Genomic DNA, 27,385 nt, shown 5'->3' with positions numbered 1-27,385 from the left:
ATGAGGAACAGCTCGTAGCTTTCATTTGCAAGGATGGACTGAGAAGTCAGGCAAGAGACACTGTTTTCCCATTTTAGAAAGCAAATCTTGGGCTGGAGAGATGGCTCAGTGGTTAAGAGCACCGTCTGCTCTTCCAGAGGTCCTGAGTTCAATTCCCAGCAACCACATGATGGCTCACAACCATCTGTAATGGGATCCGATGCCCTCTTCTGGTGTGCCTGAGGACAGCTACAGTGTATAGTATACAGCTCCAGTGTACTCACATACACAAAATAAATAAAATCATTAAAAGAAAGAAAGAAAGCAAATCTTTTCTCATTTTACAAAGAGGTATCATTAAAAACAAAACCAAAGTGCCCCAACTGCCAACAGGAACAGCACAGGCACTTAAAGGACTCCAGAAGAGGTCCACAGTCTTCACATGGCAGTCGGTGTGGCCAGGGAAATTTGCTGAAGCCAGAGCAACAGCCACCTCTCCTCCTGTCATCAAATCTGAATGTAAGTGTGCAGCGCCTGGGTCGACCTAAAGCTTCATTGTTTGTTATTTGAAACAAAGCATTAATTCAGCACAACGTTTAACCTTGAGACGTTTTTTAGAACCTTTAAAAAAGCATATTGTGTATTACACGTGTGCCCTGTGTACACCATGGCACACTAGGAGGTCAGAGCAAGCTGCGGCGGTCAGCCTTCCGTCTCCTATGTAGGTGCAGGATGCAGGGTAAGATACCAGGCTTGGCAGCAGGCACTTTACCTACTGAGTCACCATCATTTCCCCAGGCTCAGACGTTTCAATAATCCAATAGGACCAATATGTGATCCATCAATTAAGAAAGGAGTGTATATGGGACCACATCTAACCTAGAGGCACCTTTCAAATGTGTCCAAATCAGGTTCCATGGATGTGAAACCAATCCCAAGACATGCAAGAAAAATGCCATTCTAAGTTAGCACAAAATTCCTAAGGACTGCATTAACTGAAGAGTGCTGTAATAGAAGTCACTTTGGACAGTGTAACCATGTGATGCTGGAAAATAGCTTCTCAGGTTTGACTAACATTCTCCTAAAACAGGAAATGACCTGGGTGTGGTGGCACATGCCCCTAGTCCCAGATCTAAGGAGGCAGAGGCAGGCAGATCTCTGAATTCAAGGCCAGCCTGGTATACACAATGAGTTCCAGGACAGCGGGGATACATAGACTCCTGTCTCAGAGTAAAATAATAACTCATGAAACGCACTGCTCGGTGCCCAGTGTGCTGTCTCTTCACACAGCATCGGGCAGTGTGCACGGTGTAGGTGAGCAGCCCAGCACGGTGAGCCAACACCCCACTGAGTCAAGCTCTAGGCAACCACAATACTCCGCTTCCTTCCTATGAATCCAGGTCTCCTCTGCCTTTCAAGAGATATAGAACTCATGTTAGTGGGGACCCATGCTGAACCTCCAAGAGCAGGAGGAACTCATGTTAGTGGGGACCCATGCTGAACCTCCAAGAGCAGGAGGAACTCCCAAGGGTCAAAGAGAAGTCAACCATAAGGACTCCTCATCCCCCCGATGAATGGGCAAGTGTGATTATGAGCTCAGGCTTCTCAGGGCTCCTGCCCTCACAGCATGTGGACACTCAGCTCATGGGGCGAGAACTCTGCACAGAGAAGAGACGAGACTCACAGAATTCAGTGGCAAGGACATCCAGCAACAACAGCACCTCTCGAGGAAAAGAGTTCCTATGTAAATTTTAACAACTGCATCAGGGAGTGAACTAACAGGCAGTCTGAGTAGAAAACACATGACAGGGCACTGAATTGCCTTCCGGAGGATAAAAGGAATATCTTCCACTACTCTTCTGTATTTAAACATCCCATCATAATGTGAACAGGAGAGCAACAGTACAAGAGGAAGATACAATCATTTAGAAAACAATCAATACTAGGTCTCCAATATGACGTCCATCTTGCAATGCTAAACAAAATATAAAAACAAAACAATAACCACACAGTTATATTTAGATCATGGCTGAGCAGGCTAAGTCAACATTGCCTGCTGTGTAATGTGACTCCCAGAGAACTCACCCTGAGGATAAACAGACATCACATGGAGAGGTTCAGAGAAGAGCTGAGTCACCCACCCCTGGCTCTCTACAACTACCATAACTTTCAGCTGCTTTTCCCATTCCAACCACTAAGTCAGTTTCCTACCATGCCCAAAAAGATACCCATCATATACAACAGTCTAATCTATTCATCAAGTTCTTAGTGATACAGAAATAAAAGCAAGCTACCTAGCAGCCCTTAAAGCTGACTATACACCTCAACACAGCCACACCCTATCTATCCACGGGGTGGCAAGTACCGGGCTTGTGCAACATCCCTAAGGCACTGTTGTAGCACATCCTGAAGAGCAAAGCTGCCCCCCTTTCTGCTGAGGGTGCTCACTGCATCGCCAGTAATCAGCATCTGGTTCCCAAAGTCTTTTTCCTCGAGCCAGAGTCAGAGAAGCAAGCAATCCAGTACAGAATTCTGGTTGGTTGTTAGAAGCAGTGAGACAGAGGGGCAGGGTCTGTCAGGTGCACGAGTGATTCACAGGTCACTAAACACCTATAAAATATAGATTGTGGAAGGCATGTGGAAAAGTGGTATCTAGTCCCAGGGAAAGGAGAGCAGCATCATGGGGAGACACAACAAGGAACATCACAGAACATAGAGTTCTAAAACAAGAGACCAGGTCGCCTAAGCCGGAAGTAATTGGGGGGTTGGGGGTTTGCAGGGTGCACAGGTCATGAATAGGAACTGGACAGGACACTACACACGTCAGAGCGAGGTGAGGTAGAATAATGAAGTTTTAGGACCAGACTAATATCCTGTGTCAAGGCAAACATAAGATGTTCAACAGGGCAGTGTATGTTGTGTTTCAGGAAGGCAACTGTTACACAGAAGCAGTGAGGACCAGCTGAAAGGCTACAGGAAGAGTTCCAGTGTGGCCCCTGCAGTGAACCTGGAGAAAGAGGGTGAACAGAATAAATAATACACCAAGGAGGGCGAACAGGATGGCTGAACAGGTAAAAGTGCTTGCTGACAGCTTGGATTTGGACTCCAGGACCCAGAGTGGAAGGAGAGAACTGACTCCCAAAGTGTGCATACACACATAAACACACTCATGCACCAAAAACTAAAGCAGCAGGAAATCAAAAAACGCCCTAACACTCCTGAGGGGAACACGTGACTGAACGGCCAAGAATAAAGCACTGGGCCCAGGACCCTGCAGACTGTCACCTTGGTGCCACCCAGCCACACTAGTTTGTTTCTCCAGAATATACATTTATTCTTGCTTGAGTCCTTCTCAACAGACACCTTCTCTGAGCTGCATTTTTAAAATGTAAGAAATAAATTTATTCGTATTATGTTAAACTGTAACTGCCCCCCCCCAACACAAAAACTAAATAGGAACCACAGAGACAAGTCAGCCAGAGCAAGCTACCATTGGCAACACAAAACCAGTCTTTTCTGGGAGAGAAAACATCACTTTAGATCAAGACCAAATAACTATATATTAGGGGGGTAGGGGATCACTTAAGGCAAAAGAAAAAGAATCTTTAAAGTAAGGTTGGGGGCAGACACTGGACAGTACTGCCTCACAAACTGTCGTCCTCTGATCTCCAGACACAGGCTATGGGACACGTGCACACATACTCAATGAAACATTACAATGAAGCAGAAAGACAGATCATGTCAAAGAATGAGGCGTAAATTCCTCGACTACTGAGTTTACTTCCTGTTGGGAGCACATCAACTTTAATTATACAAAATCTCTGTGAATTTTTGTTTTTGTTTCTTTTCTTTTTTTTTTTTTAATTCTTTTTTTCCGGAGCTGGGGACCGAACCCAGGGCCTTGCACTTGCTAGGCAAGCGCTCTACCACTGAGCTAAATCCCCAGCCCCTTTTGTTTCTTTTTTGAGTCAAGGTTTCTTTATGTAGTTCTCCTAGAACTCACTACATAAACTAGGCTGACCTTGAACTCACTGAGCTCTGTCTGCCTGTTTCTGCCTCTCCAGTGCTGAGATTAAAGACAAATGTCATCACATCCAGTCTAGGAATTAATTTTAGAGAGAAAATATGAGGTGACTGTAGACATCTTGTTCCTAATCTTTAGGTGCTTAATTAGGGTTTCTGTTGCTGTGGTGACCAACAAGCAAGTTGAGGAGGAAAGGGTTAGTTCAGCTTACACTTCCATGGATGACCACTGAAGGAAGTCAGGAAAGGAACTAAAGGAGGGCAGGATTCTGGAAGCAAGAGTTGATGCAGGGACCATGGAGGGCACTCCTTACTGCTTTGCTTCACCATGGCTTGCCCAGCCTGCTTTCTTATAGAACCCAGGACCACCAGCCCAGGGATGGCACCACCCGCAAAAGGCTGGGCCCTCCCGCACTGATCGCTGAGAAAATGCCCCACAGCTGGATCTCATGGAAGGTCTCCTCAACTGAGGCTCCTCCTCCTCTGATGGATGACTCTAGCTTGTGTCAAGTTCATCATTAAGGGAGACACTCACTGTGGATTTTCCGAATGAAGCTTCACTTCTGTTGAGGTAGCTTCCTTCTACTTTTGGTTAACTGGGTGTTCCTGTTAGAACAGGGTATTGAGTGTTGGGAAGTGTTTGTGTCAGCTGAATTTATCACTGTCTGTCACTCTTTATGCTCGGGGGACAAGCTGCAATGATCAGTTTCAATATTGAGTCATCCTTGTAGTCCAGAAATAAATCCAATGTAATGGTGGTAAATCTTAAAATACAGTGTACAGAACTCACTTTACAGGGCTGGAAAACCACTACTCTCTTTTCGAGGACCTATATTCAGTCCCCAGCACTGAGATATGGTGGCTCACAGCCGCCTGTAATGTCAGCTCCAGAGGATTTGATCCCTCCCTATTCTGGTCTATATAGGACCTGCACTCATGTGCACAAACTGACTCAGACCAAAACCCTTCAAAGTAGCACACATTTTCACAGTTTTAAAAAGCGCAGGAAGCCAGGATTAGAGACTGCCTCAGGATTAGAGACTGCCCAGGATTAGAGACTGCCCAGGATTAGAGACTGCCTCAGGATTAGAGACTGCCTCAGGATTAGAGACTGCCCAGGGTTAGAGACTGCCCAGGGTTAGAGACTGCCTCAGCAAACTAAAGCCACACAAACACGACAGACACCACACGACAGACACCACACTCCCAGGAAGTCCAGGCAATTTTCCTGAATATCAGGAAAAGCAAGAACAACCCTGTCCATGGAAAGGAGGGTCCAGGAAACATGAAAGAAAAGGAAATTTTTAAAATCTCATAGAAAAACAAGCCAACATAAATGTATCTTCCCAGTGATACAGAAAACCTGAGGAAGGCTCGGCTACATCTCAGCACCTGCAGTTTATTACAAGACCCTGGGTTTGGTGCCCAACATTGACAGGTTGGCCTACCCAGGTTGTCTCTCCCTATCCCACCTCCACATACAAGCTCCACACAAAATCTCAGAACGAAGACTTCAGCAGAGTAGGATACGAAGTCAACATATGAAACCACTGTAGAGATCCAAGTATCTGAAGAGAAAAACAGAAAGTTTCATTTACAAAGTATTTACAAAGATAAGGTGCTGAAGTGGTGACCAAACTCAGTGAAAAACTCACAAGGAAAACTACAAAGGTGGCAATGGAAGCCACAGAAAGCAGAAAATGCTATCCATGAACAGACTGCAATACCAGCCCGACCCGCATGAGCTACAGGTTCAGCACTCGGTTACCAAAGCCAATGACACGCTCTCTGGAAACAGAAAGCTCGTCTGAGTGCTGTGGGGTCTTCAAGGACTCCAAACAGCAAAAAGAGCCATTAAAAGAACTAAGCTGGGGAGCTCAACCTTCACACATTGTCCCGGCTCTACAAACGCCAAGTCAGGGCAGTGCTGTTGTAATAACAAGCCCACTGACAGAGACTGAGGTGAGATGCCCAGAAAAACCAAATCCACGGGAAATGACTCTGAAAAGTGTACCAAGGCCATTCAAGGAGGAAAGGGCAGTGTCTTCAAAACCTGTACTGACGACCTAGAAATGTGCAGGCCGAGCAGTGCTGCTCAGTGGGGAGCCACGCTGAGCCTTGGAGCAGGCCCCACTACTACCATGACCAACCCAGAAAGGATGAGTACGGGCATCTACCTCTACCTCAGACCACACACAGAAGCTCAGTCAAAATGAGTCAAATGCCACTGCAAGATCTACAACTCTGAAACTACAGGGGCAAAGCCACTTCCAGACATTGGTAAAGAGCAAACTCTCTGAAAAAACCCGTCACTGCTCCAAAAGTAACAGCAAGACCCCAGAACACTGAGGAAAAGGCCTCTGCACTCAGGAAGCAATGATCTGTGGAAAGCCAACCCACAGCCCTGGAGAAAATCTACCAGGCATTCATAAGCATTCATAATAGTCCCCAATATAAAGAACTCACAATTTCAAACACCAAAAAGTAACTAATTCAACCGAGGATGGCAACATGGCTCTGAGTGGCAGGCACTTGTTCAGCCTTGACAACCTTGTTGTTGCCCTTCAGTTCAGAACCAACTCCACAGACAACCTCTGGTCTCCCCTGTGCACCCCCACACCTCAGAAAAGAGAAGCCTATATTTATCTGGAGAAGCTGATTACCTGCTTAGCTATGGACTAATTGCAAATCCACAGAGCAGTCTAGGACTGACTGGCAGAGAGGCAGGGAGCAGAGGTGCCACTAGCCAGACTTCCGGTCATTCAGACTCTGGTTTCCCCAAGGGAAAGGCAGCTAAGTGGTTCCAGGGAATGCTCACCGATTAACCGCCTTGTGTTTCAAGACATGACAAAGTCACTCACTTTATGACCTTCTGAGGGACTTTGTGAATTTTTAAAAATTTTATTTATTTATTTCATGTATATGAGTGCACTGGCTGTCTTCAGACACACGATAAAAGGGCATCAGATTCCATTACAGGTGGTTGTGAGCCGCCATGTGGTTGCTGGGATTTGAACTCAGAACCTCTGGGAGAGCAGCCAGTAAGTACTCTTAACCACTGAGCCATCTCTCTAGTTCCATAAAAATCTTATGGATTTTTTTACTGCACTATATGTACATAGTTTTTCCTGAAGAATGAGTTTTTGTGATCTTTTTAAACAAAATCACAGCTGCAGTGGGAAAGAGGCTCCCATCAAAGGCTGACATACTGGGTTCTATCCCCAGAGCCCACACAAAGGCAGAACTAACTCCATGAAGTTTTCTCTGACCTCTGATGACCATAAACATGCACACACCATGCTTGCATGCACACACTTAAAAAGTGTACTACAAAACAGATTATACGTAGCAATTACAGTGAGAACCACACTAACAGACTGACAGCCAAGTGCCTTAAAACTGAAATTACAAAGATTTTTTTAAAAAGGCCCAAAAATCTGCTGTTGAAATTCAGTATCACTGGCTCTAATCCCAGCACTCAAACTGATCTTGAACTCACAAAGATCTGGACTCCCTCTGCCTCCCAAGTACTGGGATTAAAGGTGAGCACCACCGGACCTGGCCCAATTCTGTATTTTTTATGAGGTGCTGGAGAAATGACTTAGCAAAATGTTAACTGAGCCTTCCTTTCAGATGTGCAGCTCTCTGTTTGAAGGCAGGGACTCACTAGTTAGCCCCACCTGGTCTCAAACTCAGGACAACTGCTTCAAGAGCTGGCATTATAAGCACACACTAGCACACAAGGTGCCTAGGTTCCCTTCCACCCTGGCTGTGCTGGAGGGCTCCCCAGCCCACAGAGAATTAACTCAGCAAGATGTGCAACCAACATGGTGTTAGTTATCTAACTGAAGAAGTTCTTCCCACAACTTTTACAAACTGCCACACTCTGCTTCTCTGCAGGCCTCTCCACAGTGCCCCAGGAGAGGTTGGTTGTTACTCAAAGCTGCTTTGCAACACCAGGGACACTGTACAAACGGGAAGGGCTGTGTCTTAACTGTTACCCAGCACAGATGCTACTCTCCTTAATGGTGGCTGGTGCGAGTTTTGAGGGATTGAGGCAATTCAACCCCTTATTTGACACAGCATGTGTTTAGTCCACATTAGCCACCCAGTCACTCTTCCTGTGACCTTCCGATAGCGACTGAGCACTGTCCTCGGCACAGTGACACAGTTCTAGTCATCATCACCACCCATCTCAACAGCTCTACTTGTCACCTTCAGCTACCCACGTCTGTACCATTATCAACAGAATCCTAGAATGTGACAATTTTGAAAGCAAACTGATTTCACACCATACTCTTAAAAACTGAAATACTAGTAACATAGAAAAATAATTAATAACAATAATAATAATAATGCAAACAAAAACCCTTAATCTCTAGTGTTGCATTTCCCTAAATGCTCTGATTAGCTAGTGGAACAGCAGTCTCTATCTAAATGTCGCCCATGTTCCCATGGTGCCTATCTGTTGACAGTATTCTGGAAACTGACTGGGTGTGTTCTAGGACAGGGACTGTTTTGTCTTCAGGGAGCTCCAGAGAGGAGCAAAAGGCACTTCCTACCGATCACAGTCACCCAGGCCATGAAACAAGCATCTGTGGGGGATGGGACTCTGTGGGGGATGGGACTCTGTAGGGGATGGGCCTCAGGTATCAGTTAGTTGATTCCAGTGGAAGAAAAGCCTGAGTGGGATGTCTCAGTGACATGCCAAGGAGCTCCGCTCATTACGGTATAGTCCAAGGGTAACATGCCACGGTTTTCCCTGGCCACAGTGGATGCCCGTATTTATGACTAAGGGACTTCGTAGTCTCAGAATAGTAACTAGCCAGTGTTAAAGGGTTAGCGCACCCCACAAGCACAGCAATACAGTTCCTTCGCACCAGGAAACATCAGGTGCAAGCAGACAAGCCTGTTGGTTCACTGAGCCCGCAGGGACTCAGATGCTGACTGCGTCAGTTTGACGGGGCCTGGGCTAGACCCAACACTGCCTACACCTTCTCTGACACCCTCTCTCTCATCTGTGCTATCTTCCTGTAGCCCATCTTTATCCAGTCTCTAGATGATTTTCACCAAAAATTATCTGCAGCTAGGGCTCTCTCATTCATCACAGTAGACATGATCTTCTGTGAGTTCCAGAACTCTTCTTCGTTTTTAAATATTTTTGTTTTTAGTTTCCAATCAAGGTTTCTCTGTGTTACCTTGTCTGTCCTGAACTTCTGTAGACCAGGCTGGCCTTGAACTCAAAAATATGCCTACCTCCACCTCCATGGAATTAAAGGACATGAGCCAACACCATCCATGTGTGGGTACGTTTCTATAAAAGCCTACTCTTTAGCAAAGATGTTTCAATGTTAACTGCTTAAAAATTAAGACAAACTGTTTCTTTTGTGTACATGTGCAGGTGTGTGTCCATGCACACCTGAACAGAAGACAGAGACATCAGGCTATCATCCTCAATCTCTCTCCGTCTGGTTTCTTCAGATGGGGTCTCTCACCAAACAGATTTCACCAAATGGTTAGACATCTCTAGCCAATTAGCCCCAGGATCCAACTGTTCCTGCTTCCCAGAGCTTAAAATCTGATGCCGTCACACCCAGCTTTTAATGCAAGTGCTAGAAGGGTTAGAGTTGCATCCTCATGGCTTACACAGCAAGTGATTATCTATGGAGCCATCTCCCAATGCTAAAACATTATGAAACATTTTTCTTTTTTAAAGTTTGTGTGTATGTGTATGCACATACATGGGTACAATGTGTACACTTTAGCCCACAGGCCGAAAGAAGATGTTAATTGCCTGCAGCTTGACTTACAAATGGTGTGAAACACCTGACGTGGGTGCTGAGACATGAACTTTGACCTTCAGGAAGAGCAACAAGTGTCCTTAACTGCCGAGCCATCTTCTCCAGCCTGGAAATGGTATTTCAAAGAGCATACTATGAACGGTACTTGTGTTTCCAATATGAGTTTTAAAAGTCTGGCTTGGGGCTGGGGAGATGGCTCAGCGGTTAAGAGCACTGTCTGCTCTTTCAGAGGTCCTGAGTTCAAATCCCAGCAACCACATGGTGGTTCACAGCCATTTGTGATGAGATACGATGCCCTATTCTGGTGTGTTGAAGACAGCTACAGTATACTTATATATAATAAATAAATAAATTTTAAAAAAAAAGTCTGGCTAATCTAAAAATGAACCTGAACGGAAGTGTGCTAGTGAGCTCTGAGACTGTGAGGAAGAGAGGAGAAGCTGGGAACTACAGTACAGAATGTGGCTTGGTGGTAGAGCGCTTACTTCACAAGGGTGAGGACACTAAGTTCAATTCTCAGCGTCAGAAAAAACACAAGCTGGCAACTGAAACTTGGCTGCTTCTCAAAGATGCTCTCCCATCTATGAAGGATTGATATCCTTCTCAATCTCCACAATAGAAACAACCACTCCTGCGGTGTGGGGGCCTAGAAGCCTACAGTGTGAGCAACGAGCAAGTACCTTGGAAATGGTAACCTGGACATGGCCGCCCATACACAGTGGCCTGTGTTCGCTGTGAACAACCCAAGCTCTGGGGTCTGGGAGGAACAGCTTTCAGTTAAAATTACTTTAATCTTTGCAGAGTCCCATATGCCTACCACCCATCTGTATTGTGAGCAAGACTCCTGTGTTGCAGAGTTTTCCTCCTGACCCTTAACGACACAACACTTAGAAAGCCTTAGGAGCCCTGTTCAATGTGATGTTAGCCTTCTCGGGGCCAGCCACTCTTCACACGGCTTCATTCCTTACGGCTTCTATGAGTTAGAACCAGCTAAGCGGAAGACAAAATCCCCTTGTACATGTACCCAACTCTTTGATATTTCATTTTTATATAAATAGTAAGAAGCTTTATAAGCCCTCTTTCTATTACTTTGGCATTTGTCTTCAAATGGTTTATTTAACCTCCTGCCTTTATTGAAGTTGAAGCTGTCATAACCATTCTCAAAGTACAAGAAACAAGAGTGATACCTGCAGGTTGGCCCTTCCTACTCAGATCCTCCTGGGCTAGCTTCCAGGCCTCAGCTACCTCCTCCCCTTCTAAAGGTTGCCAAATGGTTATGTAAATGAGCCAGCTGGCTTCTGAGTCACCAGTTCTGTTTCCAGCTTCTCAATTTCCAGTGTGAGCCTTGAAGTACTCTCTGAACCCTTAACAGCAGTCAGAATTTTTAGTCACTTCCTAAACATGGCAACTGGACAGCTGACCTCCCTAGTGCCAGGGAGGCTACTAACAACTGTTGTTCAATACTCGTTTCTATAAACTGTCTGCTTGGTAACCCAAAACACTTCTCAGTAAACCTGCTCATGCTTACTAAAAGAAGAAAATCTTCAGGAACGTGCAATGTGAGGGCTTTGCAGTAGGCAGGAACAGGCACAATGGCACACACACGTAACCCCAGCCTTACCAAGGATGAGGCAGGAGGATGGAGAAGGCAAGCCAGCTTAGGTTGTACTGCAAAACTCTCAAGCAAGCAAGCAAACAAAAACAAAATCTGCTGCCAAAGCCTCTTGAGCAACCACATTCCCTAAGCAGATGCCCTAAGAACAGAGTCAGTGATGACACCCTGAACACAGGGAACGACAGCCCAGACGCCATTTCCTTTTAGACGTCACTAATCTTCTGAGACTAAGAAAACAACATCAGGAAAAATAACAAGAAGTACAAAGTGGACGTTCCACATTATGGAATAACTTGGGGTTACAGGCAAAGGTATTAGGGAACTCATACAAACTCCGGAGTTTACAGGAAAGGACACACTGGGCCTAGCACCTTGGTTCTGAACTGCGTCCTGACCATCTTCCAAGCATTTTGGTTTTTGCACTGGCACCGTGTCCACTCTGCTTCCCTAGCTGCTTCTGGCAGCATTACTCTCTAGATTACATCAGCCTCATCTAAATCATTGGCTGATACGCCGAACTGATGCTGTCTTGTTAACTCCATAACTCTTAACAGCTGGTAAAGGCCTACATCAACTATAAGGAGGCCTGTCTTTCAGAAGGTGGGCAATCCCAGATGTGATCAGAAGTAACAGGGCGGATTGGGGATTTAGCTCAGTGGTAGAGCGCTTGCCCAACAAGCACAAGGCCCTGGGTTCGGTCCCCAGCTCCGAAAAAAAAAAAAAGAAAAAAAAAAGAAGAAGTAACAGGGCTTGGTAAGATAGTGTGCTGCCTGGAAATGCAGCACTGTGGACAACCAACAGCAAAGAAACTTATTTTACCTATGAAATATGACAAAATATTGGCTATATATATTAATTAGTGGTCATGTGTAGGAAAAAAATCCATTGAGTAGACAGAAAAAGAATAGCCTGAGACTTATTCTATGTAAGAAAAGCAAATGCGGTCCATCAACTGGTAGACAGTTTAGAAATGACCCTTGCACTTGAGAGGATTAAGAAGCCGTCCATGGTGGTTTGTATAGCTTTGGCCCACAGGGGGCGACCTTGTTGGAGGAAGTGTGTTGCTGTGGGGATGGACGCTGAGGTCAAGCTCCGCCTAGTATAGTAGTGCCCTCCTGGCCGCCTGCAGAAGCCAGTGGCCTGCCTTCGGATCAAGATGCAGAACTTCTCCAGCACCATGTCTGCCTGAATGAACGCTGATGTGCTTCTCACCATGAGGATAACAGACTGAACCGGAACCCGTAAGCAGCCCCATTAAATGTTGTCCAGTCTAAGAGGTGCCTTGGTCATGGTGTCTCTTTGTGGTGATAAAACCCTAAGTTATCTAAGAACCTGTCTCAAAAGAAAGGAAGGGAAGCTGGGCAGTGGTGGCATACACCTTCAATCCCACCACTCAGGAGGCAGAGGCAGGAGGATCTCTGAGGCAAGCCTCCTCTACACAGCCTGTTCTAGGACAGCCAGGGCTACACAGAGACACTGTTTTGAAAAACAAAAAGGAGGGAAAGAAGGGTGTATCTACTGCTCTATTCTGTTCACAAGCTTTCAAATAGCCTTCCATCTGTCCCCTTATAAAGGCAACAGTCCTCTACTGAGTTGCCTCAACCCTTCCGACACTCCTGTACACTCACTCCTTTGCCAAAAAACCTGGTATGCGGACTCAACTCGGGCCATTATTCTGTGTGACTGTGGTCCACACTCCCTCTGCTGAATTCTCCTCCATGGTCCTACTGGTCCACCCCGACAGCCTGCTGAAACACATAGGTGCAGAGGGTGTTCTGTCAGAAATAGTGCCAGCACTTGGAGAGCTGCAACTGTGTTCCTAGTCTCTATGTATGTACTCCATTCCAGGGCGGTGGCTTTCTAGTTCGGTGGCAGAGCCCCTGCAGCTGACTGAGCCCCAGCATGGCACTCAGGGACAAACAGAGACAACTCTACTTTTATTTCTCCTTCCCAAGATTCACCTGTACGTGCTGATTTCTCTGAGGAAATAGCAAGGCCTGGAAGTATAAAAACAAAAACGAAAAAAGAAACCAAGAATAAACATATAAAGCATTTGAATGCCTCACTGGAGTTTTAGAAAGTGGCAGCTCAAGCCGAGCTGCTGCTCAGATCTGCGGAAGTACGAGTGTCCACCGAGGAAAACCTGCAGGGGAAGGGAGGAGGGCTGTTCTTAAAAAACTTACTCAAAACACCAAGCGGCAGCAAGCAGAGTGCCCAGTCATGTCCAGAAGAGCCTGCTCTTTGCCCTGGCAGAATTTCAGTGAAATGAGGAGGGCCGGTCAAAAGCACCCAAATCACAATGAGGAAGGCCCAGGAGCCACCATCAGTTTGATTCTGGTGAAGTCCTTTCATTCCCTGGCAACACTGACGAGAGACTTTGAGACTTCTAATGTGGGTCTACCAGTGTAGATGGTGTAGGTTTCCCAAGAAGAACCTTAACCTTTGGTCTCTCTGGGTGTAACCAGGGTAATGACAACTTAGTTACTACTCTAACAACAGCACTTAAAAACAAGCATGGCTTTTTTTTTTTTTTAAATCCCTGGGCTATTTTTGCAGCTGTGTGCAAGACAAGGAAAAGCACAATGAAATCAGCATCCAAAAGTTGCTCTCCCTTGGTTGCAGGTTAGTAAGAAGACTGCTAGGAAGCAGCACTAAGAGACTCACTGGCAAGTCCTTCATAAACTGCAGCTGCCCTGCCAACAAAGGCAAGAGGTGACAGGCTGTGGAAATTCCCAGTCCTGTCACATAAAGCCACCATGAATAGAAATAACACCACGATTCTGCACCATACCATGAACAAACCATTTGGTTGTTCAGGTATTTATAGCCTATTCAGTTTTTTTCCTTCTCTTTTAGGAACTTAGCCTGATCCTGCCAACTCAGCCCCCAAGGACCAGGGTTAGTCAGGAGCCAAGACAGCAGGACACTATTTACTTATTCAATGACAATTACAAAGACAGCTGAGAGTATTTGTTCTAGCTAAACATGGTGATATACTGTAATTCCAGCATATCAGAGACCGAGCCAGAAGAATCAAGGTCCCTCAATTAAATGGTAAATTCCAAGGCCCCCCAGTTAAATGGTAAATTCCAAGGCCCCCCCAATTAAATGGTAAATTCCAAGCAAGCCTGAGCTACAAAAGACCCAGGCTCAAACAACAAGAACAAAAAAAAGCAATAGTTTTTGAAAATCTTGTCAACAAATATATTATCAAAAACAAGCCAACAGCAGCTAGCACCAAAAGAGCATGCATGCCATCAGCACTACAAAAGCAAGAAGTCTAAGATGCCCAGGTTGGTTTCCACACAGCACTTCCTGCAAGGGCCCTACACAAAGAATGAACTTCAAGAGAGAGGGGAGGAAGGACTAGAGACGTGTGTCAGCAGCTAGGAGCGCTCGGTGCTCTGGAAAATGACGCAAGTGACCAGCACCCCATCAGGTGGTTCACAGTCACTAACTCATCACTAACTCTATTTACAGGGGATCTGAGCCCCTCTTCTGAACTCCTGGGCACCAGTGATACAGGTGATGCACACACACAGAAATGCACACACATGTGGGCAAACACCCATACACATAAATTTACAACTCTCTTTAGAAAGATGGAAAGGAAATAGAAAAACTGCAAATTTTACTTTATTTTCCTTTTTAAAGAAAATTTAACACTCATCTATTTTGACAAGATATGATTGGGGGAAAAAGCTTCTTTTCAAAGTCATGAAATTACAATTCTGTTTTCCTCATAAAAATGGAAAATTCTAAATATACAAAAGCTCCCACTAAGAAAAATCATTAGTTGTGTTAATAATAAAAAATAAAATGTCTGGCCTAGTGGCACAAGCCTCTAATTTCTGCTCTGGAGAGATGGGAGCAGGAGGACTGTGGCTCTCAATGCCTGCTGAGGGACTCAGTGAGACCCTGCCTCAACAGTGTGTGACAGAGGACTGGCAGCCTGGCCTGGCAGACACACTTGCCTGGAGCAAATGTATACACGCTGGCACATGCAAGCGCCCAAGAGATCTCTGTCTCTGTCTGTCTCTCCTCTCTCTCTCTCCTCTCTCTATCTCTCTTACTGAGTAACTCACCAAATCAGGTGCAATGTCACAATCTCACAGACAGACAATAAAAACATCACGATAATAACTGGCAGCCCTTTCCTGGCTATTCATGTGTTCTAGCATCTAAGGAGAACTGAAGGAACAGTCAAAAAATGGTTCTTACGGCCTTCCAATTGACATGGGCGAGACGACATCCTTTCTTAAATGCAAACTGTGCAGTCCTAGCTTTGGACCAGCTGTGGAGGTCTCTCTCCTTATTTACCAATACCAGGTGCTTGCCTCAGATCAAAAGTCACCCTATTTGCCTCTGATGGGAAAAAGGATATGGCTCTATAATCTTTTAGCATCTCAGCTGGCACACTGCTGTCCACGAAGGAGGCTACATAGGCAACACTGCAGGAGACTTTGCCTTGTGGCTCCTGTGGTCCTCACAGTGGTGCCAAACCCCGGCTTCTCTCCTACCCAGATCCCCTGACTGGCACACTTTGTTCTGTCCAGATATGGGTAACAGCTGTAGGGAAAATCTGGAAATCTTGGTTTCTCTTAAAAATATAGGAATATTATAGGAATATGTTTTCATTTTAACCCTAGGTGTGGGATATGGGGCTATCAGAGCGTCCACCACAGAAGATGACTGATTTGCTTCCTGTTCTATCGGCAGCCGACTGATTGGCCCCATGCTCTATCAGAGGCGTGGTTGTGCCAGCTGCAGGTAGCTTCTGCGCTGGTGACTGTGTGACACTTGGGACTCTGAAAACTTCAGAACGTGTACAGATGCTAGAACCCAGAGCTGGGTAGGTTGTTGGTTCTCATCTCTTAAGTAGTTCTGCTCGAAGAAGGAACAGAGAGCAGAAATGAGATATCCTGACAGCAAAGGGCAAACTTGCCCCAAGGAACTTGAAAAGCCTCTATCAGTAGGAAGTATTCTAACATATGCTGCTCCATTTTGGATCCTGACTGTATTCAGGGATCTCCTCTTTCCGCTCTATCCTTCCTCTCTCTTATCTAGTGTTATGGGGTTGAAAGGCTAAAGGAGAGAAGAACGCCCATCAGCCAACAGCTACCTAGTCTGGCAGATTTGTACTGGAGACCCTTCCTGAGAACAGTCTTCCCTCAACAGCACAAAGAGAAAATTGCACCAGGCACCAAAGGGTAGAGCCACTCAGCAGGCCACACCACTCCCTTTAGAGAAGGCCCAGAGACACCCAGAGAACTAGGAAGGGAACACTATCTACTTGTGCTGGATAAGTTTCTGTACCAGCACTCAGGAGGCAAAGGCAGGCAGATCTCAGAGTTTGAGGCTACAAAGTTCCAGGACAGCCAGGGCTACAAAGAAATCTGTCTGGGGGTTGGGGATTTAGCTCAGTGGTAGAGCGCTTGCCTAGGAAGCGCAAGGCCCTGGGTTCGGTCCCCAGCTCCGAAAAAAAGAACCAAAAAAAAAAAAAAAAAAAAAGAAAGAAATCTGTCTGAGGGGTTGGAGTAGGGGGTGATTTTCGCTCAATATAAAATAGAAAAATGCAGTTGAGAAAATGCCTCTGTCTTAGTCATTGTTTTATTGCTGTGAAGAGACACTATAACCAAGGCAACTCTTATAGTGAAAGCAGTTGACTGGGGCTGCCTTATACTTTCAGAGAACAGTCCACATCATCACAGCAGGGATCACAGTGGCATGCATGGCAACAAGAGCAGTAGCAAAGAGCTACATCCTGATCTCAGGCAGGCAGGCAGGCAGGCAGGCAGGCAGGCAGGCAGGCAGGCAGGCAGGCAGCAGGCAGGCAGGCAGGCAGGCAGGCAGGCAGGCAGCAGGCAGGCAGGCATCAGCTTTTGCACTGGTGACATACTTCCTCCAACAAGGCCTTAAGGTGGGCCCGTGGGACACACTGTACTCAAAACAACTGCCTCCACTACCCATTAGGCTTGAAGGCAAGCCTGTGGTCATTTCCTTATGTGGCCCACCTCACTGTGGGTGGTGGTCCTGGGTACTATAAGAAAGCAAGCTGAACAAGCCATGGGGAACAAGCCGGTAGCAGTGCTTCCTCCATGGCCTGCCTCCCTCCCTTCAATGGTGTGCTGAAGTCTGTGCATTGAAATAAACCCTCTCCTCCCAAGCTGCTTTTGGCTAGCATTTTGTAAAAGCAATTGAAAGCAAACTAATGCTTTTTTTTTTTTTTTGGTTCTTTTTTTCGGAGCTGGGGACCGAACCCAGGGCCTTGCACTTCCTAGGTAAGCGCTCTACCACTGAGCTAAATCCCCAACCCCAATGCATTTTTTTTAAAATGGCACAAGGCTTAGTAGGTCTTCTTGTAATTTCTATGCAGTAAATCAAGGATGTGACTGACTTATAAAGTCACTAGATGATAGAAGGACAAGAGCTTGGGGCTCAACGTTCAACCCATCCACCCACTGTCATTGCAACCCTGGTCCATGGGCACTGCACCAGCTCTTTGTGAGAGAGCAATATGAGAGGAACAGGCTTTGCCAACACTCCACAGGACAAAAGCTATTGTGTCACACCAGAGACCTTCCACCAGGAGGGATCCACAGCTCCACATCAGACACGGAATGAACAGGCTTCTGCATGCATCCGCCACTCTTTTTTTTTTTTTTTTTTTTTTTTTGGTTCTTTTTTTCGGAGCTGGGGACCGAACCCAGGGCCTTGCGCTTCCTAGGTAAGCGCTCTACCACTGAGCTAAATCCCCAGCCCCTGCATCCGCCATTCTTACACACTTGAGTCCTTTCTTTTCATTCAAAACGTCTCTACCACAATACACAGAAAAGAATCGGGGCTGGAGAGATGGCTCAGTGGTTAAAAACACTGACTGCTCTTGCAGAGGTCCTGAGTTCAAATCCCAGCAACCACATGGTGGCTCACAGCCATCTGTAATGGGATCTGATGCCCTCTTCTGGTGTGTCTGAAGACAGCTACAGTGTACTCATATATAATAAATAACAAGCCAATTCATATATTCCTTAATACAGCAACAGACTGACTATGGTCTAGCAAATTATAATTCCTGTTGTAAACATTCTATAGTTTAAACTATGATTAACATCCCAAATGTAATAATCACCAATTTTATAATTATTTTTTTTATTAATTTTAGAAGCTCCGTAATGGTAAAGTGCCAACACACCTAAAATAAGAAAACAAGAGTCTGAAATGTAGTACTGGAGGGATGACTCAGCACCTGCAGGGACTGTCACTGCCCCAGAGGACCATGGGTCCTTTCCCACGGACAGGACAGCTCTTAACCACAGGAAATCGGAAATGAGATCACAGGGCACAGACCAGCAGGACGGTATCTAGGGAAGAGCCTGGGATACAGGAGATCCAGTGACGCCTTAAAGCCAGATGAATGCCTGTCCTGCCCTGAGCAAAACCCACAGAGAAATCCCTAGTACACACCAGCTAAACCAATGAATTAAGCTAACGAGCCCCAGGAACGCTTGGAAAAAAAGAAACCAATAAACAAGAACACACCCAAGACCGTCCCTAGAAAAGGTCTCCTGCACGAAAGCACCAAAGAGAAACAGAAAGGGCACTGCAAAATGTCCTCTCTTAATGTTAGAATCACTCATCAACTTTTTTTCTTTTCTTTCTTTCTTTTTTTGGTTGTTGTTGGCATTTTTCTGTTTGTTTTGTTTTTTTGAGAAAAGGTTTCTCTGTGTAGACCTGGCCATCCTGGTCTCTAACTCACAGAGATCCACCTGCCTCTGCCTCCCAAGTGTGGGGATTAAAGGTGTGCATCACCACATCCAGGAAGAGATACATTTCTTAAGTAGATAATAAAAACTAAATATAATTTTTTTTAATTACTCCAAGACTAAAAGCATGAGGTGTCTGAGGCCAGCAGACACACAGGTCAAGGTGGCCTGCCCTTTAAGAGCTTGTACTAACTGCCAGCGAGCAGAGTCGCCTTTAGAGAAACCAAAAGGCAAAGATTACAAGGAAATGTCATTTAAAAAGAAACAAAACATAAGCCTGCAGTTCTTACTTGAGAGAGTCCAGGGGACGATGCATGTCCCGGGGGCGTGGCCGCAAGATTGGGGTGCCCCTTGTTTATTTCATGTGCTGAGTAAGGGGAAGGGGTCGGGGGTCCTGGCTGTCTTGCTACTTGTGTTACCTGTGAGGAAATAAACAGCAATAGATTAGTGACCTGATCTACAAGTACAGCTGACCTGGTTAAACCATTTTAATGCCCGGCAGTGGTGACACATGCCTTTAATCCCAGCACCCAGAAAGCAGGGGCAGGGGGATCTGAGTTCAAGGCCAGCCTGGTCTACAGAGTGAGTTCCAGGACAGCCAGGGCTACATGGAGAAACTCTGTCTCGAAAAAAAAAAAAATAAATAACAAGAACAAAAACCACTTTAAAAATTGGATTCTGTCTCCCAAGTCACAGTAAAGCTTAATTAAGTACTAGAATAAACAGGGGCTTACCATTTCAGAATACACAAATATTTCCATCTGTCTCATAAATGTCTAAAGCATAATCTCAATATCCTTCCCCCCATCCTAGAACAGAAACCATTCTAAATTGAGATGAAACTTGAAGCTATACTAAGCATTTTGAGAAAAAACAAGAAATAGAGGGCTTTGGACGTGGAGGGACTGCAGAGCCCAGGGAGATCTCTGGAGCTGACAGAGCTTCTCTGAGAACCGCAGGATACATTTGTCAAGAAGACTCAGGACATCCCCTAGTGATGGTGCCTGCCTACGGTATAATCCCAGCCACCTGGAATAGTGTGCAGGAGAATCCTTAACTCAGTGATAGCTGTGCTAGACAGAGAGGCTATCTCAAGTAAAGGAAACGGTTGTAAGAATGCTTTTGTCTAGCATCCCACGAAGCCAGGGGTCAAACCCTGGTGGCCTATCATGAGTCTGGTGGTCCAGGCCCATTCCTCCAGCTCCTGGAAGATACAGGCACAAAAGATAAGGAGTCCAAGCTCACCTGTGGCTACCTGGCTAGCAAGCTCGATTTCAAGGCCATCCTGGATTCTGTACTCCCCAGTCACCCTGGTCTGAATTTACATGACATGAAAGCGCACCTCCAAGCTAATGACAGACGGAGGGGTGAGCACTACCAGACAGAGTTCTGTATGACGACAGGCGAATCAAAATGTTTGGAGGACAGTGAAGGCAGGCTACGCTATTCTTGTAGTTTGGCCGGTGAGGCATATATTAAATGCATTTCAAATGACTCGTTGAGAAAAGTACTTGTTACAAAAACACCAAGATTCAAATTTGATCCCCCAGCACCAAAACAAAATATGAAGGTAAACCTTGCTCCTGGGGAGAGAAGGGCATGGAGACTGGGGTCTCCAGAGCTCAATAACCCACCTGTTTAGTCAACTAGTAAGCCCAGTGTTCATTATAAGACGCTTCCAAAGGCAAAGCGGACAGGCATAGAATAGGACCTGATATGAACCTCTGGTATCCAGAGTCTTACACAGGAGTATATACTGGCGCACGCACACGCACACACACACAGAACCTCTAACACATCCAACTGCCCCTTTACACACTGTCCACAGAATCTCTGTTGTACCCCTTCACTGCCCTCTACACGCACAGAGTATCAAATACCTCACGCACACACACACAGAGGGAAGGGGGAGCGAACAAGAACATGAATCTAATAAACCTTGGCCTCTGGACACTCTGAAATCTCGGACTTACTGAAAGCCACAAAGTTGTGAAGTTTTACCCTACCTAAGAACTCTACCTAAAACTACAATGTAACTTGATAGCAAACCATGAAGATATGGAAATGAACGTGTTCATTAGGTTCACCGTCCCTCTCTCTGTCTAGCACTGACTTGAGTAACACGATCATTCAGCATCACTCTAATATGCTACCACTTTCAAATAAGAACTACAATGCATGGGGCAGGGTGGTGAACATGATAATCCTTTTGTAGGCAACATGGGCTAGCTGACCAGACATAAACAGAGATCCAGGAAGAATGGCTACTAGGGGTGGGGCCAGGCAGGACTGTGGAGTAGTGACATAATCCTCTCAACTTCCACTAGAAAACAAAACTAAGGATTCTGTGTATAACCCCTTGACTTTCCAATCACAGTCCAATAACAGTTGCACACTGTATCTGAAATACAGAAGCAGTTACTGGGTGAGGGCAGCTGAGGTCACCTCCCCCGGATCACCACGTGGAGGCAGACACACTGTTAAAGACCCACCTCTTCGCCACCCTGTGCTTATGGCCAATGAAAACACAATATTTAACAAAGTAAGTAAATCTTTACTTAAAGTTCTCTCTGACATCATCCAGAGTCCTATCAAGTAAATTAATCTTTCTTAGCAACAAGCTGTTCCTATGAAGGCAAAAGCATGCGGCTTCTGTCTAAGGCACCTTAACATTACTTTTCCCCACTCCAAGATAGTTTCCCTAGTTGGTGGGCCACACACACTTGTAATGCCAGACAAGAGGATCAGGAATTCCAAGTCACTCTGGAACACATTAGACCTTATTTCCAAAAGCCAAACAAATAAAACACAAAAGCCACGGGCTGGAGAGACCACTGGGCAGTTCAGAGCACTGGCTGCATTTGCAAAGGACGCAAATTTGACTCCCAGCACCCAAACAGTGGCTCACAACCATCTATTACTCCAGATAGATTCTAAGGGATCCAACATCGTTTTCTGACCTCTGAGGGAATCAAGTACACACACAAAAGGTGCATGCAGGTGCATGCAAGCAAAATGTCCTACACATAAAATAAAATAAACAGCTCAACAGATGCAAAACCAAACAGTAACATTCAAACAGGTGCAGGTCCCATACGAAGATGGCCACGTTTAACCAGGGTGACAGACAGAAGCCTGAACTTTGCTTCCCCATTTGACAGCCATCACTAGTAGTATCCTAGCTCTTCCTTCAGAACATGTATTTCTCCAAGCCAACAAATACTAGAAAATAATGAAAGCCAATCTACTCAAGAAGCAGTGTGGGGCTGTGAATGTGGCCAGTGTACAGAAGCACACTGGAGCCAAAAGACTCGGAGTCTGCTATCTAGGAGCCGTACGGCAGAAGCACATCCACACCCATACCTGCAGAGAAAGAGAATGCAGACTATGTACACATAGAAGTACTTTAAAATGAACCAGTGCAGTGGACAGACAGATGGGAGGAAACGGGGAGGAGGCTTCCTCCCTTTTCTGTTCTGCCCTTATTAGGTTATGCCACTTGCAATGCCCGGTGCCCCAGTACATTTTGACCTTTTATAAAGGAAGCAATTCTGTGAGTTCCTCTGGTCATACTAAGCACTGAAGCAAGCAGATGCCATGTTTTATGATGAATCGGAACAAGGTTCACTTGTGAGGCTGTTAGCATCAAGTACATGAGCTGTTGGGTCTGTCAACAGAAGTATGTGCTCAGTTACAATGAAAAAGGAATACCCGTGTTTACGTGAAGCAGTGCTCTAGGCGCCGAAGCCAGAGGATGAAAGCAAATAGCAATCAGTTCTTGGAAAACGCTGAAGACCTTCTCTATGTCCTATGACTTCAAACACTCAGACAAGACTTAGTTTCTAATACAAAATAAGTTCAGCCATTCATTTACATGCACATTTGATTTTTGTCTTTATTACAAATAGAGAAACTGTGCGTGTGCAACACACCAAAGAATTCTTTTAAAATTTCCTCATGATTATAGTGAACCTTTACAGAGCTATTTTATGTATCTATATACCCAATACTGTGTAAGAAAATTCTAACACGAAAAGGTGTTTAGACAGAGCAGGAGAGAGGAGAGAGCAAGCACATCAATGTAGACCTCTAAGACAGGGGCAAGAGGCAGGGTCAGCCAGTCTCCTTGGTTGATGACTAGAGGTACAGCAGGACAGAGTGGGGCTGGCTGGCTGCATGGCCCCTTCACACACTTTACAGCAGTTAAAGCCTATGTCCCATTTATACACTACATTGAAAATAATAGCTTAGTGAAAACTGGGAATCCGCTTGAAGGTGATGGCCTGAATGAAGTACTAGGTCTGGGGAAGTGCTGCTGTGACACGAGTGAACAGCCTTAAGGGAAGGGCTAACCAAGACTCCGCCTACAGCGGTTGCTCGCTGTCCATTGGGAGCAATGAGCAGCCTGCTAGGTCTATTAACTCTGGGCTGAGAGAGGAGCTGCAGTCAGATCAAACAATCTAGGGGCGGGTTTACTATCAATACCCCTAATGGCATCGACACTAATTATCAAAACTAGCAAAGGAAGACTTCTGAAAATGACACAATTTCTGATCAATCTGGTCAATGTTTAATGTCCTCATTAAGACCATATGTTCACTCCATGGAATCGATGTCCTTGTATCTCTACTTATAATTGTACAAGAAAAAAGTACCAAAATTATAAACTAATAATGTCGCCTGCTAAAATCAAACATCAAAGTTACAAAAGTGATTAAAGAGTTATCACAATGTCCGCTGTCCCAAGAGTAAAGCGACTGTCACGTCAGAACATATGGAGACTGGAATCACTCAACTGTCCCCAAGATGGGAGGGCACAGCATGGTCTGTGACAACAACACCAGTCAACAAAACTGCACAGCAGACTCAGCCTTACCTATGGATGGGTTCCCACCTTCCAAACCCTTAATAGGAAGGAGGGAGGCCACAGCAAGCAGAACCGAACCACACTACACACTAGCATAATTTGCTAGTAAAACCCAGCAGCAGCTCCAGGTAGAAGCGACATGGTCTCTGGGAAGTGAAAAGCTGGGTTTAGACTATCAGGTAAAGACAGGACTTTAAAAAAAAAGGAGAGTGCCAAGGCATAGGGCATGTCCTAGGAAAGGCAGGGGTCTGTGTGCAGAGGGATGAGAGGAGAATTAGCTGGAAAAGAAAAAACTGTGTTAAGGCACGAGCATGCCTATGAAGAGCACGCGTCTCCACGCTGAGACACTTAGCAAACTGTAAAACACTTGTAAAAAACAATACATTTTGGCAAGTACCCAATACAGTGTTTGACCCACAAAATTCCCAGCTACTACGGTGTCCGCCCACATACTAAAACATCCTGACCTCATGACCAAATCCCAAATCCTTCCTGGCAACCCCTAGCCTTAGGATAAGAGGCTTTGGGAACCATGTAAATTCAAACTAGCACAAAAAGGAAAGGCAGAGACACCAAAAAGTGCTACTAACTGGCTTCATTTAGACAAAAGAATGTCTGTATTCCATTGTTCTGATCACTTTCATTAGAAGATATACAAGTGCCAATAAGGTATTTAGGGATCAGCATAAGGAGTTAAGACAACAATGAGCAAGGGTGCTCGACAGAACAACTTGCAAATGCAAGGATACTGACATAGAGCTGAGGGCGTGGCTTACATGGCCTGCATAGAGCCCTGGTTCAATCCTCAGACTGCATAAAACCAGGCGCAATGGTTCACACTTATAACCCCAATGCTCAAGAGGCAGGGGAAGGAGGGTCAGGAGGTCAGGGTATTCTCAGCTCAAGGTCAGCCAGGCAACTTGAGACCTTACAGCTCCCAAAAGAAGCCAGCTAATCCAAATCCACGCCTGGAGAACTGAGGCCAAGCAATGGAGAACAGCAGGAACACAGATTACACCTTGTCCTTGATCTCATCCCAAAGGCTAGAAATGACTTATTTCAGTATTTTTATGGCACATCCATGGTCTACTAAAGTGAGGCATGATTCTATATAATATAAAACAACATATATGACAAGTTAAGAGAAATACAAAATGTAAGTTGTGTTTGAAAGTATGAATCAAGGGGGTGCCAAGACAGTTCAGTGGGTAAAGGCACTTACTATACACACCTGGCAACCTGAGTTCAATCCCCGAACCTACATGAAAGTAGGAGAGAACCACGTCCACAAAGCTGTCCTCTGACCTCAAGTGTGCCATGAACACACGTCCGCACGTATCCAATGAATCCATCAAACACACCATGAAACAATTTATAGTTAGAAAATCTTAAGTATAAGTTTAGATAAGTTATATACATATATATATATATGCACACATATTTTCTATGTCTACAAAAATATAAAAACAAGAGACTTCTCTCCAAAATATAAGTGTTTCTCCTGGTATCAAAATTCAGTTCTCTTCCGTTTTGATATGTTTTTGTTACTATTTAATCAGAAAATAAATGTAGGATTATAAATCTATTTGTCCTCTACATTTGTGATGGTAAAATAACCACAAAACAAGTCCCCTGGGGGAACAAATAACTACATCCTTAGATAGGTATATGGATAGATGGACAGACAGACAGGTAGACAGATATGGAATGTCTACCTAAATTGTATAAGATTTTGGGGGGTGAGGGAAAGGTATACGATATGTGTGTGAGCAGATTGCCTGGCATCCTGGGCACTCAGAGAAGAACTTTCAAAAGTCATGGGAATCTGGGTACAAATTCAAGTTGCCCGACTTGTATCCTTAGCCACTGAGCAACCTAGCCAGGTCAAGGAGGAAAATACAAACCTGGGAGGTGCCAGCCTGTTAGCCAGGGGTACAGCACTTTCTTCCTTATATTCTAATCTGGATTTCTATTAAACATAGATTTTTTTCTAATAAATACATATTTCAAGTTTGGCATTTGGAACTTGGCAATTTCCACACCAGCCTATAAAATCCCATGTACAATGTCACAGCGAGCACACTATAGAGATGGAGACATGATCTCAAGTTTGACCCTAGCCTAGGATACAAGGCCAGACTGAGGCCAACCTAAGACTCCATGGCAAAACCTTGACCACCACCCTCCTCTAAAATAAAAATGCCCAGCATAAGGCAATGATTAAGCAGAGGATGCCCACTCACACAGCAGTCCTATGTCCCAGCATGGTGATCTGCATGGCGACAGCAGTGCGGCTCTCATCATCTGTCTGCAAACACAGTCCTCATGGACAAACTCAATGAGTACTTGTGGCCTGCTCACCACCAAGTGGCCTCTTGGGCATGTAAATATAACTATTATTACAGTGTATCAATTCAACAAACCATAAAACCTTTTATATGGCTACTTAGGGATAAGATTTATTTAGCTTAGCAACTCCTGAGCAGCTGGGGTGGCCAGGGCAGCCTTAGAGCACAGAGGAGCCAGCATGGATTACCTCCCCTTTCACTGCTGACAGGAACCCTGACAACTGAGCTGAGAGTCCACCTTTCACCATTTGGAGCTAACTGCCCTGAAGAAACAGACACAGAGGTCAATCCTGCCATGGCCAATCACAACTGCACACAGAGGGGTCACACTCTGCACGAGGATGACGAAAATGCTGGGTCTTTCTCAAAGACTATCTATGGGTTGGAGATTTTTTTGTTTTTGATTTTTGTTGCTGCTGGTTTTTTTCTCTGTTGTCCCTGTGGTCAAACATGGTCAAAAGATCTGAGAACAGCTGAGGAGTTGTTTCTTTTTTTGATTTATTATAATTTGGGATTTTTGAATCAAAGGCCTCACAACATAGTAAGAATAAACTGTAACCATGTAGCCCAGGCTGGCCTCAAACTTAAAATAATCTTTCTGCCTAAACTTCCAAAGTGCTGGGTTGCAGGGCTGTGTCCACCTAACACAGATGCCATGTCTCCTTCCTAAACTCAGAAGGGTCTAGGCTTCCTAGAGAAGGCACAGCTGCCTGCGCACCAAGAGGCTGTCCTAAGTACAGAAAGGCTGCCTGGAGTCCGGGTTCCACCTTAAAACATAATTTTTGATGCTTATGCTTTGCTTTTTCTGCTGACTTTCCATTCTTAACAACCCAGTTACATCACTGATCTAAGACAATTGGTCTTAATTCCAAGGAACTCGTAGAACTCTGAGCTTCGTAGTCAACAACAAATAATAAATTCAAAGGCGTTATCAAAATCATAGATTGTTCTAGAACAGCTCGTATCACAGAAAAAACGTCACTAAGTCC

General features: G+C 45.2%; 1 protein-coding gene across 46 annotated transcripts in view; it reads right to left on the bottom strand.

Moving 5' to 3' along the window:
- Window positions 1-27,385, bottom strand: part of Eif4g3 (eukaryotic translation initiation factor 4 gamma, 3) — a 220,817-nt gene that overhangs the window by 128,644 nt on the left and 64,788 nt on the right. For 35 of the 46 annotated variants that reach the window (XR_010066363.1, NM_001401860.1, XM_063287466.1 and 32 more), the window contains one exon: window positions 19,472-19,600. The exons of the other annotated variants lie outside the window; for them this stretch is intronic. Coding sequence is in view for 31 of the 35 variants with exons in the window: in XM_017593294.3 (XP_017448783.1) it covers window positions 19,472-19,600 (129 nt within the window). In the remaining 4 variants the exon portion in view is untranslated. The remainder of the gene's footprint in view (window positions 1-19,471; window positions 19,601-27,385) is intronic. 46 annotated transcript variants of the gene reach the window in all.

This window comes from Rattus norvegicus, chromosome 5, assembly GCF_036323735.1.
Source record: "Rattus norvegicus strain BN/NHsdMcwi chromosome 5, GRCr8, whole genome shotgun sequence".
In the NCBI taxonomy this organism is placed as follows: Eukaryota; Metazoa; Chordata; class Mammalia; order Rodentia; family Muridae; genus Rattus; species Rattus norvegicus.
Note: the sequence above shows the minus strand (reverse complement) of the source record. Positions and strands in the feature narration are given on the sequence as shown.